Here is a 16,799-nt window from a genome sequence, read left to right as displayed (position 1 = left end):
ATTTGAACATAGGAAGTTGAAGGGATAAGGGCCTAAAGATTCTGATTCTATGGTAACATGAATTGCAACATCCATTTATAGATTAGATGGGCAGGAGTGGCCAACCTGGCTACACAGAGTTTATTTTCTTTTAGGGTAAAGGGGATTGAGATTTCTGACCTAAGGTGGAGCAGAGCTCCGTTTTTGATCTTGGGGTGGTGTATGAGACTTTTTATTATGGGGTCAAATAGGCTAGGGAGGGTTAAGCCTTCTAATCGAAGGGCACCCAGCATCAAGTTGGTAAAAGGCTTCAGTACTTAAATGGGATTGAGCCTATTGATAACATTCAAGGCGTAGAAATTTGTGAAACTACAGTAGAAAAGGTTCAAGCTCCCAATACTGGTTTACGAGACTTACCATCTTGGTGTAAAGGAAGCAGAAGTTCAGGATTTTGTTGTAGGGGGTTCTGTTCTGACGGTACAAGGAGTGCATGCTGCAGATTTTGTGGACAATTCAATTGAGGTCCTATTATATGTGATAGAGCAGGTTCAAGCTCATTTTTAGGGTTTGGTTGTGATGTCTCTTCAGAATCGGTATCGGAAATGTCCTCTTCAGAACAACAGGAGACCAGAAGTGCAGAGTTGTCAAGCCCAAGCTGCTGAGACTCAGAGTCTGGGGGCTCAGTCCCAGGAGCGCTGGAGTCGTCAGTCTTGGAGACCCTGGGTTCAGACTCTCTAGGCACAGATTCCGGGGAATCAGAAGTGTGAGGAACAGAGCCTTGGAGTGCTGGCACATTGGGCTCAATAAATCCAATTATTTCACAATCAGAATCATAGAGGTCAGCAGCCAGAAGCTTCGAAACTGGTGGTTTTGTGTTTTGATCTGTCGAAATGGTGTCTTGAGTAATTGCTTTTTCAGGATTTTTAGATTTAAGGTGTTTATCAGAAATACCCTTGGCATGGCAGAGTTCAGTGAGCTTCATGTGATAGTATTTATAAGCTGGACTTTGTTGTTCATTCAAAAACCTACAAGAAAACAAAATTGAAAGCACTTATTTACCAACATCTTCACAAACCTTGCACATAGTTAAGGAACGATTGCAATGAGCATTAATATTTCACTGTTTCCCAACATTCCTCTCTGATCTGCACTCAACAGACCCACAATTCCTGCAACAATATCTTAGTAGTGTTAATGTTAAAGGTCATTTGTACCGCGCACTATCACCACCGGAGTGGTCCCCTGGCGCTCTGGCGGCTCTGAAAGAGGGGGGGGGGGGTGGTGGGTTAGTGGGTGGAGGCTGGAAAAGTGCAAGATTGCAGTGATGTGCTGTTGGCAGCCTCAGCCCGGTGGTTCCGTCGGCTGGGCCTGGGGTGTATGCGGCCGGTAGTCGTCGTGTGCTGATGTGCGAGTCTGTTTTTTTGTTTTGTTGTTGCAGTGAAGTTCGTGCGGTTTGCTGCGCTAGAGGTTTGTGGTTGTGTTTGGTTTGGAGTTTGAGAGGTGTATGCAGAGAAGGAAATTGTTAATGGTATTCGTTAGTCATCTCTATCCTGGACTGAACCAGTTGGGCTTGTGTAATCTTACCCAACAGGATGCTTGTACACCCTGAGCCTCAGGAGGTACGTGCCCGATTTTCCATTCGAGGCCGTTTGAGGATCTAGCTGTCCCCTCCGCCCGCTCCCTTAATAAACTTGCATGCTCCTCACCCCCTCCACATGACTAGCGCCGCTGCTAGTGTCCATACACCCGGTTGTGTGGTGATTGGTGGTATCTTGTCTGTTCCACAGCCTCGTGGAACCTAGTTGTGGCTGTACGGGCGGTGGGGGATGGTAAGGGTTGGCTGGAGTAGTTGTATCCGTTTCTCTGGGTCTCGCGGGTGGACCCGTGTCCAGCGTCAGCCCTACTGGTGCCCAGGGTACTTCTGTCGGTTCTAGCAGTTTGTCAATGTCCTTTTTTGATGATTCGTTTGTCTTATTGTTGTTTCGGTTTTAGTCTCCGGTGTTGAAGAGGTAGGTTTTTAGTAATTTTCTGAATTTAAGGTGGTCTTTGGTGTTCCTTATTAATTTTGGGATGTTGTTCCAGGTTTTCGCGGCTAAGTGGTAGAAAGCGGTGCCTCCGACTTTCTTCTTGATGTAAGGTTTTTGTTCCAGTCGGATTTCGTTGGTTGACCTGAGCGGTCTCGTTGGCTTGTAGATTGTTATTTTTTTTTTTAGGAATTCTGCTCCTTGTCCGCCGATTGCCCTGTGCGTTATGCACATTGTTTTGAAGATGATACGCTGTTTTACTGGGAGCCAGTGTAGTGTTTTTAGGGCCGGGGTGATGTGGTCTCTTCTGGATAGTTTGAGGAGTAGTCTGGCTGCAGTGTTTTGGATCCGTTGTAGCTTCTTCAGTAGGTATTCCGGTATACCGAGGTAGAGGCTGTTTGCATAGTCGATACTTGACATGATGAGGCCGACGATGGTGAGTGTTGTGTGTGAAGGAGAGGAAAGGTAGTATTTTTCTTGTCGTGTGGAGGAGGAAGAAGCAATTCTTGACTGTTGCGTTTATTTGCGGTTCTAAGGTTAGGGTGTTGTCCATTAGGACTCCCAGATTTTTTTACTACCTTAGATGGTGATGGTGTAGATCCCATTTCCGTTGCCCACGGGATGGCGGTTTCCTTCTCTTGGTCTTTGGATATGATCATGATTTCGGTTTTTCCTGGGTTGATTTTCAGGTTGTTGGCATTCATCCAGTTGAAGACTTCTTTTAGACAGTCGGTTAAGTTTGAATGATCGGCTTGGGTGTCTTCGATCCTGTAGATGATTTGAGTGTCGTCTGCATAGTTGTAGCATTTGATGTTGTGTTTCTTGAAGATTCTGATTACAGGGGTTTGGTAGATGTTGAAGTACAATGGAGATAGTGAGGATCCTTGCGGTACTCCACAGTCGTTGACTCGTGGGGTGGATTTGAAGGGTTTGATCCAGACGGTTTCAGTTCTGTCTGCTAGGAATGATTTAGTCCAGCGTAGCGCTGTGTCTGTTATGCCTATGTCTTCTAGTCTTTTGGTTAGGGTGTCATGGCTAACTGTGTCGAAGGCTGCCGAGAGGTCGAGCAGGATAAGGGCAGATGTTGTGTTGGAGTCTGCGTTTGTTTTTAGGTCATCCCAGATGGATAGTAGTGCGGTTTCTGTACCTCTTGTGGGTCTGAAGCCGACTTGGGCTTGGTCTAGCAGGTGGTGTTCTTCAACGTATTCTTGGGTTAGTTTGTATACGTAGGTTTCGAGGAGTTTGGCTGGGTTGAGGATGTTGGAGATTGGTCTGTAGTTGGAGGTCATCTACGTCCCAGCTTGTGTTTTTCAGAAGTGGTTTGATGTAAGCCGATTTGAAGATCCTTGGTACTGTCCCTGTTGCCAGTGATAGATTAGTGTATTCTGCTGGTGTTCCTTGTCTGAGGATTGATTTGTAGATGACCGGGGGGCAGGGATCCATCGGTGAGCCCGCTTTCTTGATGTGTTTTATTAGCATTGTGAATGCCTCTGCTGATATTCGAGGGTAGTTATTGAGTTTGTGCTGCGGTTCTGATTTGGGTTCGTTTGGTTGTAAGTCGCTGCTGGTTGGTCTCTGTTGGATGGTTTGTCGGATGTCATTGATCTTTTTGAAGTGGTCTGCAAGGTTGTCACAATTATATCCACATACTTCCTTTAGCATATCTATAGTGTTTCCCTACCAAGAGTCTCATAGATCCTATAACAGATACTCCACAACTTCTGTAAAGACAAAGCATGTGCCAGACAGTAGTCAGAGGACTGGAAAGGCACAGGGTCTTACATACGGTGTGGGGAGAGTTACAGGGGAATCAAGGAGTCTGAGTGAAGCGGCACTGGATTGATGATGCACATTCATGGCTCAAGAGGAAGAGCTTTGAAAGTTTTAAAGGAGCATGTGCTAATAGAGTTAACGTGAAGAGGGGGGGACAGGTGAGTGAGTTCCAGTGTCGCAGTGCAAGGAGGGAGAACAACCATAAGTAGAAGGATACACAGGGTGGTTGGGAAGCAGAGAGATTGGGGAAGGTTGGATGTTATGTTTTATGGTTTAAAGGACAGACCTTTGCGACAGGGCCAGCTTTGTGGCCTTGTCAAGGATGTCAGGGGGTGCGGGAGTAAGCCCACGGCCACCCCAAACAAGTGCCTGAATGCAGGCAGGGCCCCTCCACATCCCCTCCTTAGCTGTGGCGGTGAAGGCCTCCCAGCCATGGGTGGAAGGGTGTAGCTGCACCAAAAATGCAGAGGGCGGCCGGGTCAGAAAAAGCTCTGCTGCATCCAGAAGAGACACTGGAGGCCGCGTGATGGTTGAGGCATCCCTGACACGGGGTGACATGAACAGCACAACACTGTCTGCAAGACGAAGCAAAGGCAGACGCGGCACCAAGGGGTGCTGCGTCCTTCACAACATGGGCAGACTCCAGAAGTTTCTGCAGCCAAAAGGAAGCCACCACTAGCCCACCAGAGATTTCTAAATAAAGGCACCAGGAAGGCCTTATCCACTTTACCACCAGGGATATTATTTGTATTACTATTAATTTCAAAGGCCTACAGGTTCTAGAGAAGTCCAGCGTCCCAGGACCCCAGCAGTGCCTATGTTGGAAAAGGGGTAGGGCTTAGTAGCCCTTATGCCCTCCCATGGCCTTCCCCTGTCACACCCCTTGGTGGCAGTTAAGTGATTGGACAGGTTAAGTAGCCAATCCTAGGGTTTGGGTATTTAAGGAGGTGTGTGCGAGTGTGTAGATGTGGGTTAGTCCGGTGAGGAAAGGAGACAGTACAGTACATCCGAGAGGTAGAGTATGAGTAGTGGTGGAGTGGGATAGTAGTAGGAGCAGAGGTATTAGCAGTTGGGAGTGAAGGTAATAGGAAGCGGCGAGGGAAGAATATAGGTGTTAGTCGATAGTTAAGGGGTAGGCAGGGCGCCATATCCCTGGGTTCTGTAGTAGTGAGAAGAGTGTGCAGGGCACAATATCCGAGTGTCTTGGAGCAGTAAAGGTAGTAGAGAGGTAGGGGTGTAGGAACAGTAGTGGAGGAAGAGTGGGAAGAGCGACAGTGAATGGGAGAATAGGAGTAGCTATTGGCATCGAGTGAGAAAGAAATTATTATGAGAGGAATAACCAGAGGTGGGAGAATAGAGGGAGAGGAAGGAGGAAAAGCAAACAACCGAGGAAGAGGGATAGTTGGAAGTGCAAATGGCAGAAAAGAATAGGAGTGGAAAAGGAAGCAAGATTGAAGGGTGGGAGTGGAAATGCAGAGTGAGGGATTGGAGGGACAGTGATTTAGTGAGAACGTTTTTTTTTTTTAAACAATTTGTATTGGTTTCAACATAAGCAACATACAGTGGGACGCCAAACATGCATTCACATCATTACACATAACCACATTTTGTTTTCCTGCCCCATCCTACCAGAGCCTACCCCTCGCTTCTTCTTGCCTCAACCTCTTCCATGGGCGTCACTTCCCCTTCAGCACCTGAAGTTACCTTCCTCCGAGCTTCCCCGACCAGGCTCGAACAGAGTTGCAACTAAGTGTTTCCAGGCTACCAGCATGCCCGCTTCTCTCTCCCCCCACCCCTATTTACGGCCTCCTGCTACACTGTTGTCTCGGCACTTGCCCATTTCTGGAGATCATGCCAACAAGCTTCCACTCTCGGCCTTCTGCTTGCTATCCAACTCATTTGCTATTCTACGTTTAGCAAGTATGTACGCTAAGTCTTTAAGCTTGCTCACATGTTTGAGTTTACGTGGCCTAGGGACCACCCCCCCCCCAACTTGCCCGCACACACGGAGTCTAGGTCTAGAATTATCTCCGTTTGCCTAGAGGTGCACCACCTCCCTCCAGAATCCCCTTATTTCAGGGCATGCCCAAAACATATGTACCATTCCTGCGCTTTCCTACCCACATTTTGGGCATGTGTGTTCCAGCGTTTTTGAACATGGCTACCTTCTTAGGGGTCATGTAAGCTCTGTGGATCACAAACAACTGAATCTGTTACAGCCGCACATTTCTGGATACTTTTTTGTGGTAACCTTGCACCCGGAGCCACAGCCCATCTCCCGACCCTCGACATCAACAGCTTGTATATCCAAGAGACTTTACGGCCCCCTTCTGACACATCACAAAACGTTCCTATGGTTGCATAGGGTTGTTGGGTCAACAAAGCCTCAGACCATGTACCTATAATCATCTTAATTAACCTAGCATATGTGATGTATTGTCCCTGGTGTAATCCTGTGTCCCCCATCAATGTATCAAACCAGTATTGCTTCCCCGTCTTGCCATACATCCCCTAAGGTTGCTATACCTTTCGTTTCCCAGTGCCTTCTGATTATCCCTCTCATTTGCCCATCAATCCCTTCCAGTGCCACTAGTGGCATTTGTGGAGAGTACGGGGTCGGGTTCCCCATCACCCTTCACATATTTCCCAACACAAGTTCAGCAATCTCGTCCCCTCTCCCCTGCTGCTGCTTCGACAGCAACATCCACTCAGGACATCCATAAGGGGCGCACTCTGCGCCGAGCTGTCTAGATTCAAGTGTGGGGGTCATCCGCCTGCCATCGTGCCACATACTGCAGTTGGCTGTCCAAGTAGTACACTTCAAAATTGGGCAATCAAATGCCTCCTTGTTCGTACGGGTTTTGTAGCTTCCATAACGCAATTCTGTTTCTGGAATTATGCCATATGAACCCCCTGCATATACTCTGTATACCATCAAGGAAACATTTAGGTATGAAATACGGGATGTTTGCAAAATAATGTAATAACCTAGGCAGTACTACCATCTTCAACAGTGCTACCCTCCTCATCATGGCCAGAAACTGCTTAGCCCAGAATGTCATGCCGTTTTCAATTTTGGACATTGCTTTCATAGTGTTCTGCTTATATTCAGCCTCAACCTTATGGTATATGTCTATTTCCAGGTATCTGAATGTTTGGGTTTCGCACTTTATCTGCAATACTGGCAGTCTGTGTAGTGGCAGATCTACGCATCTTCCTAGGGGGAATATGCTAACCATTTTGAGGTTGACTAACGCCAGATAACATTGCATACCGCTCCATAACCTCTTACATATACTGCAGGTTCTCCTGGGGTATTTCAGGTACAATAACATTGTCCGCAAACACTGATATTTAATGTTGCCCATCCTTAGTGTCAATCCCAACTTCACCATATTGCTGTCTCGAATACGCCGCCAGGGGTTCCAATGCTATGATTAAAAGCATCGGGGACCACGGGCACCAGTCTGGTGCCTCTACTCAATTGCCATTTTTCAGATATGGTCGCCCCTGTTTTAACTCGGGCTAATGGTTTGTTGTATAGCAGTAGGACCCACTTCAGATTAGGGATGTAACAGTATTACGGTATACCGTTAAAGATACCGTGAACCACTTAATTGAACAATAATAACCGCACATTGTTATACCGGTATACCGTTCATACCGTTAATGTTAATGTTAATGTTAAAGGTCATTTGTACCGCGCACTATCACCACCGGAGTGGTCCCCTGGCGCTCTGGCGGCTCTGAAAGAGGGAGGGAGGGAGGGAGGGGTGGGTTAGTGGGTGGAGGCTGGAAAAGTGCAAGATTGCAGTGATGTGCTGTTGGCAGCCTCAGCCCGGTGGTTCCGTCGGCTGGGCCTGGGGTGTATGCGGCCGGTAGTCGTCGTGTGCTGATGTGCGAGTCTATGTGTGTTTTTGTTTTGTTGTTGCAGTGTAGTGAAGTTCGTGCGGTTTGCTGTGCTGGAGGTTTGTGGTTGTGTTTGGTTTGGAGTTTGAGAGGTGTATGCAGAGAAGGAAGTTGTTATTGGTTAGTTGGCATCTCTATCCTGGATTGAGCCGGTTGGGCTCGTGTAATCTTACACGACGGGATGCTTGTACACCCTGTGCCTCAGGAGGTACGTGCTCGTTTTTTTTTTTTTCTCCATTCAAGGCCGTTTGAGGATTTAGCTGTCCCCTCCGCCCGCTCCCTTAATAACTTTGCATGCTCCTCACCCCCCCACATGACTAGCGCAGCTGCTAGTGTCCATACTTCCGTTTGTGTGGTGATTAGTTGTGTCTTGTCCGTTCCACAGCTCGTGGTACCTAGTTGTGGCTGTACGGGTGATGGGGGATGGTGAGGGTTGGCTGGAGTCGTTGCCTCCGTCTCCCTGGGTCTCGCAGGTGGACCCCTGTGTCAAGGTCCTTTTTGTTGAGTCATTTGTCTTATTGTTGTTTCGGTTTTAGTCTCTGGTTTTGAAGAGCCAGGTTTTTAGTAATTTTCTGAATTTGAGGTGATCTTTGGTGTTCCTTATTATTTTTGGGATGCTGTTCCAGGTTTTCGCGGCTAGGTGGTAGAAAGCGGTTCCTCCGAGTTTCTTCTTGATGTAAGGTTTTTGTTCCAGTCGGATTTCATTGGTTGACCTGAGCGGTCTCGTTGGCTTGTAGATTGTTTTTTCTTTTGTAGGAATTCTGCTCCTTGTCCGCTGATTGCCCTGTTAAGAGTGCTTTTCAATCTGATTTGTAAAGGCTGCAGTAAGCAAGTGCTGCGCAGTCTTGGTCTTGCACTGTTGGATGTGCCATCTGCCAAGTAGTTTCAGTTGGAGCAGTTTTTAATGCCATTCCATAAACCACACGTGCCTGACGCAAAATCAATATGTTAGCAATAGGAAGAATAAATACAGTGCCAAGAAGGAAAAGGGTTTACTTTGGGTTGCCGGCTTTGTGGTTTATATATTTATAATGGATAATGTTTTCTAAACATATGACAATGGGGGATTTCCCTGGTTCTATCATTGAATTTACATATAATAAGTCATGCTGCGAAATTTACTAATCTCTGTGGGTATTCCCTGCTGCCATACCAAAGGGTAACATGTCTGATTACTGAACACCTTTTCGCCAGCAACTAAACTTAAGGCTGTAACGTAAAGAGACGTGTGAATATGCGCACAAGCGCATACTACCATCAGCCTCCATTGATCTGTGGCATGCGGATTATCAAGATGACATGTTCATCTTCACCAGTAGCCAGTGGGGGAGCTAAAAGCCTAAATGACCACTTAAGAAAAGCTATTAAGTTTGCTTTGCCAGTCGCAGCAGGGCTTCCTCCGCCCCCTCCTCCGCTCCATACGTGTGTTTTTCTGTTTGGTGGAAGCAAGGGGTGGCATTTCAGTGGAAAGTATGTTGAAACGCCCAATTCTGGCCCTGGGTGCCTGGTTTTGTTTGTGATGATAAATCCAACAATGTACGACCTTTTAAGAAAATATTTGTTAAGATTAGTTAACTCCACCTGTTATACCGCATAACCATGATATATCGTCATTTGGCAGAAGGTTATCGTACCGTCATAAAACTAATACCGTGACACCCCTACTTCAGATATCAAGGCCCAACCCCGTATTCCCTCAACACAGCCAGCAGCCATGGCCATTTGACTGAATCAAAGGCTTTCACTGCATCTAGTGAAACTATCACCGTATCCTGGGAGATTCCCAATGTCTGATCTATGACGTGGTGGAGCCTTCTAAAGTTATCTGAAATACACCTGCCCGGGACATACCCTGTTTGATTCCAGGTGGACAAGTTTGTTTATAACAGGCCTCAATCTATTTGCCATCATTGCTGTAAGTATTTTACTGTCTTGGTTAAGCATCGAAAGCGGTCTGTAGGACCCACAGTCTGTATCTTGTTTGTTAGGTTTAAGTAGCGGGATGATTATTGCCTCCCGAAGGGATGCAGGCAATGTATTTGCATTAAACGCTTCATTTAACATTGTTAATTGCCAACATCGGAGGGAGCAATTCCGTCTTGTATGCTTTGTAAAACTCGCTCGGGAGACCATCGGATGACCCAAGTAAAATCTATGGGACTCCAACAGAGATGAAGAAGAGGAGCAGAGCAATGAATAATATCTAGTGGAGCGGTAATCACCATTCTAGCTTTTCGCAGAGGCAGGACTGGGAGATTAGGACAAAAACTGATAACTGACTTACAGAATTGTCTGAGAAGCCAGAGGAACTGCATTGGGAAGGGCCAGAGATACAGCAGCAGCCAAAGAAGGACCACCAAGTCCAGGAGATGGGCAGGAGCCACAGAGAAGAACACACTTCGGTCTCGAAGGAACAAAGAACACAGTGGCGTGAAGAGAACCTTTAGCAGCACTTGGGAGTGGGAATCCAGAAGCGCGGGACCAGAGCCAGCGGGCAGAGAAACACCCACGCAGCACAGTGAACGACCGGAGCACCCAAGGAGGATCTGCAGAGCGTCCAGAGGCTCGCAAAGGTGAAGGGCTAGATGTTGGTGCCGGTTTGGAAAACAGGTTCTGGGACCCACAAGAATAAACAAGGTATCTTCCTTGTGACAGTACTTGGCAAAAGAGGGAGTCAAGTTGGTCAAACTAAGGAACAAGAGAGACCATTGTCTGGAACCCCACAGAAATTAGAGGTCTTCCTCATGGCAACGCTTGGCAGGAGAGTGAACCACATGGGTAGAGCCAAAGAGAGAGCAGAGGATATGAAGACCCTTCAGCAGTTTAAAAAAAATATGTATGACTTATTAAACACTGCTAACTTTGCATACAAAGAAGGAAATAGAACAAAGGTACACATTTCAAGACTGACAATTGGTTACAATGTTTTGCCATACTATAACACTTATTTCTAAACATTAAGATACACTACTGTAAAAAGATTACTAAAACAGTGAAACATTAATTCAATAATGTTTCCTTAATTTGAGTCACACCTGTCATACCCAACAATTTTAAGAAAATCGTGTATCTTTAGAAATAAGTGTTAAAATACGGAAAATAATTGTAACCAATTGTCAGTCTTGAAATGTGTACCTATGTATAATATCATCCCTACTCAGGATGATTGTAAACGAACTCAAAGCTTTTTCTGATAAATTGCTATGTGCCCAAAATAAAATCAGAAGCGTTGGAGAGTCAGAAACCAGATACAGACACCCTCACTGTAGGGAGTGTGGATATTAGTAGTGTGACTGACACACAGGCACCTAGTGATAATTGTTCTAACCAGGAACCATCCTCGGTAGGTTTTCAGTTTCCAGAGATATCAGTTACAGAAACCATAAATATTATGAAAGCTATGAATTCCACCAGCTGTCCAGGGGACCTTATCCCCTAGCAGATTATTCTGAGTCACCAGGATATCTTTGCTCCATTTTTATGTAGATTCATAAATGCTTCCTCTAGTTACTATAGTGTACCGCAAGCCGTGGCAGTGATACCTCTACTGAAACCATGCCTTGATCCCAAGGATGCCACAAACTTCCGACCCATTACTAACACTCTTTTTCCTAAAGTTGATTGATAAGGTGGCTACGACCCGCATCCAATTTTATATGGAAAATGCTGGTCGGTTGCATGGCAGGCAATCAGGCTTTCAATGTCACCACGGTACGGAGAGTGCCCTGGTGGACCTCCAGACTCATATGCTGACTATAGTGGAGAAAAGTAGATCAGGGCTACTGATCTTACTGGATTTATCAGCAGCCTTTCATCTGCTAAATCACGAGATGCTACTGAAGCGGCTGCGAGATACTGGTGGCTTTGCCGAGGAGGCGATAAATTGGGCAAGTCGTTTTTGGAAGGTAGAAGATCTAGGGTGTACTGGGGAGACTCTGCATCCGAGGTGGAGACCATATGCGGTGTCCCCCAGGGGGCATGCTTATCCCCTCTACTTTTTAACATCTATATAGCGCACTTATGTAGAGAACTGGAAAAACAAGGCTTTTTTTTTACGAATTACGCCGATGATTTCCAGCTGTCCCTGGTGCTGTCAAGCAATTACCAAGAGGACCAGGACAAGTTTAGTGAGGTCTACCAAGTCTCAAAAAAATTGGATGACCACACATTGGTTGCGTTTAAATGCCGGAAAAACAGAGTTATTGATATATGGGTCTAAGAAGTCCAGGGAGAATCTAACTTCCACCTTTGCCAGCTTTCTAGTGGAGGGTAGTCAGATAGCAGTAGTCAATAAGGTAAACACCTTGGGCACGTACTTAGAAGCCACCTTGAATGCAGGTGCCCAAGTAGACGCTATTGTGAAAAACACACAATACCATTGAGAGTGCCAAGGCAAGTGGCCCCGTTAATTTCAAAAGAAAATCGAACAAAATTGGTCAGGGCCGTGATTCTTCCACGTGCGGGCTATTGCAATGCCTTACTGGGTGGCACCAGTAGGGAGGATATTTTCAGATTGCAAAAATCTGAAATGTGGCCATGCGTATTATCCATGGCATGAAACATAATGAACCAACTTCCTCGGCCAGGAAGGAACTGCACTGGCTGCCCATATCAGCTAGGATCTCCTTCAATTTTTTGACCTTATGTCATCAGGAACAAGTTACTTACCTGTAACTGTTGTTCTCCAGCATGGGTCTGGCATGGATTCACATGCTCATGAATATTTCCCGTTGTCAGGCTGGGAATCCTCGCTAAAGAAAAAATCTGTTTCAGTTTCGTTTCTGAACTGTCTTTCTCCTAATAACCAATCACTGGTTGAGTCATAATGCCCCCAGCCAATGACTGCCCTCTACCTAAGCCCCTCCTCTGGCATCCATCTTCAGATTTGGTAGCACGTAAAGTGGCAGTAGGACCAAGTGAAGAGCTGCAGAGGGGTAGGAGGGAGGGTTCGCATGTGAATCCATGCCAGACCCATGCTGAAGAACAACAGTTACAGGTAAGTAACTTGTTCCTTCTCCAGCATGGGGGCTGGCATGGATTCACATGCTCATGAATACAAGAATACATAGCAGTACACACATGCACAACAACGGGAGATAAAATGCTTGATTTTGAGCCTTGCTATCACTCAACATTAAGCATGTCTTACCTCCTCACCAGGCCCACCTTCAGGCGAACAGGTTGCGCAGCACTGCCTGGCCGACTCTGGACTCCTCTCTGGAAACCCGGTTGACACAGTAGAATCTCGTGAAGGTGTGCGTCGACCTCCACGTAGCAGCCCTGCAGATATCCAGCAGGGGCACACCAGATAGGAACGCCGTGGTAGCAGCGATCGCTCTGGTCAAATGGGCTGTCGAACGGCCGGGCAATGGTCGGTTTGCCAACCGATTACAGTGCATGATGCAGCCGGAGAGCCATCTGGAAATGGAAGCCTTCGAGAGGGCCTTCCCTTGGTTCACAGGTCCAAAGTTCACAAACAGCTGTGATGTCTTCAGAAAACTCTTTGTGCGGTCCACGTAGAACTTCAGCGCTCTAGCTACATCCAGCAAGTGTAAAGTCCTCTCGGCCGGCGATGAAGGGGACGGGAAGAAAACAGGCAACACCAATGGCTCTTTGAGGTGGAAGTCCGACGGCACTTTGGGCATGAATGAGGGGTGCGTCCTCAACACCACCCTCGTCTCGTGGAAAGTCAGGTATGGAGGTTTACATGAGAGGGCCTGGATCTCTCCCACTCGTCATGCAGAGGTGATGGCCACAGGAAACGCTGTCTTCCACGACAGGAACTTCAACCATGACGAATGCAGAGGCTCAAATGGAGGCCGCATGAGCCTGGTCAGCACTATGTTGAGTTCCCACGCCGGGGCTGGAGCCTTCACCGGCGGGAAGGATCGGAACAGTCCCTTCATGAACTCCTTCAACAGGTGCTGGGACCACAGGGAGGAGCGTCCCGGAGTTCTGGTGTAGCGGGAGATAGCCGCCAGATGGATGATGGAGGCATGGGCCAGCCCCGCCTTGGCCAGCGATAGCAAGTACGGCAGCACTTGAAGGGCTGCAATCCATTTGTGTCTGTAGCACCTGAAAGTTGAGGACACGCTGGCCTTTGTAAGCACCTCCTTGCAGTCCGCCGGGATATCGTACCCTACAAACTATAGTGCCGCAGGAGCCAGGCCTGCAAGTTCAGCTACCCCGGGTCGTGGTGGAGGATGGCGCCTCCTTCTCTGGAGAGGAGATCCGCGTGCGTCGGCAGTTTGACTGGGGGCGCTGACATGTCCAGAAGGTCCAGGAACCAGATCTGTCTCGGCCACGCCGGTGCGACGAGGATCATCCTGCACCGGGACCATCCGAGTTGGTTGATGAGTCGCAGCAGCAACGGCGGGAACGCATAGAGGAACAGGCCATCCCAGGGGAATGAGAAGGCATCGCCCATGCTCCCCGGCTGGGGAAACCTGCTGGCAAACCTCCGGCACTTGGCGTTCGTCACCGTCGCGAATAAGTCGATCTGGGGATTGCCCCATCGTTGGAATAGCAGATCCACTTGATCCTGCTGCAGTTCCCACTCGTGGCACGAGCAAAGCTCCCTGCTGAGTGAGTCAGCGATGGTTTTCTTTATTCCTGCCAGGTGGAAGGGTACCAGCAGCATCCCTTGGGCGACGGCCCAATGCCACAGATCCTGGGCCTCCTTGGATAGGGCCGGGGATCTGGTGCCTCCCCGTTTCCGGATGTAGAACATTGTGGTGGTGTTGGTGAAGATCCTCACCACCTTGCCCTTGAGGAACGGAAGGAACAACCTGAGAGCCCAGAACACGGCTCGGAGTTCCAGGATGTTGATGTGTAGCGACTTCTCCTCCGGGAGCCAATGGCCTCTTACGTGGAGATCTCCGGTGTGCGCTCCCCAGCCCTCCAGGGAGGCATCCGTCACTGTCTCCTGGTGTGCAGGGGTCTGGAAGTTCATCCACGCCACGAGATGCGCGCTGGTGCCCCACCACCGGATCGCTTGGCGGAAGGTCTCATTGAGCGAGATCCTGTCTTCGAAGTTGCCCGCCACTTGCCTCCAACAGGCGTAGAGAAACTCTTGCAGCGGACGCATCCGCATCCTGCAGAGGCGTACGAGGTAGATGCACGAGGACATCATGCTGAGCAGGGACTTGATGGACCTCGCCCTGGCCACGTCCATGGCCGACAGTCGTTGCACCTTGCCTAGGATGGCCTTCGTCCTTTCCTCCGACAGAGAGGCCAATTGTGCCACTGTGTCGAGCTTGGCTCCCAGAAACAGTGCGACTTGTGACGGGACCAAGTGGGATTTCGTGTAGTTGATGGAAAATCCCAGATCCGTAAGCAGCTGGACGGTCCTCGCTGTGTGTCCGACGGCAAGTTCTCTCGTCCTTGCTCGGATGAGCCAATCATCCAGGTAGGGGTAGACGTGGATCTCCTGCAGGCACAGCCGCGCCGCTACTGATGCTATACACTTGGTGAAAACCCTGGGTGCCGACTTCAATCCGAAGCGGAGGGCCTTGAACTGGTAGTGCCGTCCTCGGACTACGAATCTGAGGAACTTTCAATGTCCTTTTAGAATGGGGATGTGGAAGTAAGCATCCTCCAAGTCCGGCGACGATAGGAAGTCGCCCTCCTCCAGCTGTCCCAGCACGTGCTGGAGAGTGACCATCCAGAACTTTTGGGACTTGATGTACTTGTTTAAGCGGCAAAGGTCCAGGATGGGTCGCCAGCCGCCGGTCTTCTTCCTTACAAGGAAGTATCGCAAGTACACTCCGGAGCCCCGGAGCCTCTTTGGGACGAGCTCAATGACTCCTTTCTTCAGCATCGCCCTTACTTCCAGCAGCAGTTGAGGGACGTGGTTCTGCTTCCTGGCCACGGGAGGAATGCGGGGGGCACTTTTTTGAAACTCGAGGGTGTGCCCGCGGGCCAGGGTATCCAGCACCCATTGGTCAGTGGAGATGGACTCCCACACGCTGACTAACTTCGCCAGCCGGCCTCCCACAGGCCCAACGCTACGGCCAATTCACTCCTGCTTGGTAGTGGCCTTGCCCTCCTTAACGATGACGGGATCCCCCTGACTTGCCACATCCCCTGTAGGCCTCCTGCGATGAGGAGCGGGCTGCCTGGCGGTACGTCGAGGAGCCGCCGCTGAATCCTTTGGAAGCACCTTGCTTGCCTCCAGAATTCCGAAACGGCAGCCGTCGTTTTTGCAAAACTCCCAAGGCCCGAGCCGTTTCCATGTCGGCCTTGATGGCCTGAAGTGACTGGTCCACTGTCTTGCCGAACAGGTTGTTTCCGTCGAAAGGCATGTTCAAAACTCTGGTTTGCACATCCTGGCGGAAATCGATTGCCTTGAGCCAACCACGCCGGCGCAGGCAAACACTGCTGCCCATCTGGCGGAAGCCGGTGTCAGCAATGTCCGTGGCCACTGTTATGGCGTGGTCCTACGCCACCTCACCCTCCTGCAGCATCTCCAGGGCCTCAGCCCTCTTGTCTGGGAGGAAGTCCAGCAGAGGAGTGATCTTAAACCACAGCTCCCCGTCATAGCAGGCCACAATCGCGAGGGTGTTGGCTGCTTTAATCGTCGTCGCTGCCGACGAGATGATCCGTCGTCCCATGGCATCCAATTTCTTCCCTTTGCCATCCGGCGGGGAGGTCGAAGTTGAAGCTGTCGCCCCCGCCGCTTTCTTCTTGGTCGCCGCCGAGACAACCGAATCTGGGTTCGGCTGCGTCCTAAGGCACAGGGGGGGGCAGAATCCGGGACCCGGTACTTCTTCTCGTACCGGTCTCTCTTGGCAGGTGTCGTGGACGCTCCAGCCTCTCGTCCCAGATGTCGTCAAGCAACCGGACCGAGAGGACAGTCTTCCACTTGGCTTCACGCCGTTGGTAGTGGAAACCTTCCTTCTTCTGTTCCACAGGGCAGAGCTGAAAGAGCTTGGATGCCCTGGCGATCATGGCATGGAAGGAGCCAATTTTGTCGGGTGGGGGGGAATCGTGGGGGGGGTGGTGATGGAAGGCACATCCTGTCGTCATCACCGTCGTCGTCATCAGTCCCCGTTGTAGCCGTCTCTGTTCCCGTTCCCGTGTCATCCTTGGGATCCGGGGAAGGAGATGAAGGCC

General features: G+C 49.2%; 1 protein-coding gene across 7 annotated transcripts in view; it reads right to left on the bottom strand.

The window, feature by feature from the left end:
• Positions 1–16,799, bottom strand: part of LOC138570837 (serine/arginine repetitive matrix protein 2-like) — a 638,877-nt gene that overhangs the window by 445,635 nt on the left and 176,443 nt on the right. For all 7 annotated transcript variants that reach the window (XR_011303882.1, XR_011303883.1, XM_069649149.1 and 4 more), the window contains exon 9: positions 397–1,004. Coding sequence is in view for 5 of the 7 variants with exons in the window: in XM_069649149.1 (XP_069505250.1) it covers positions 397–1,004 (608 nt within the window). In the remaining 2 variants the exon portion in view is untranslated. The remainder of the gene's footprint in view (positions 1–396; positions 1,005–16,799) is intronic.

The sequence above is a fragment of the Ambystoma mexicanum genome, chromosome 1p, assembly GCF_040938575.1.
Source record: "Ambystoma mexicanum isolate Mex_15411 chromosome 1p, UKY_AmexF1_1, whole genome shotgun sequence".
Lineage (NCBI taxonomy): Eukaryota > Metazoa > Chordata > Amphibia > Caudata > Ambystomatidae > Ambystoma > Ambystoma mexicanum.
The sequence above is the reverse complement of the archived record's forward strand: the minus strand, read 5'-3'. Positions and strand labels throughout refer to the sequence as shown.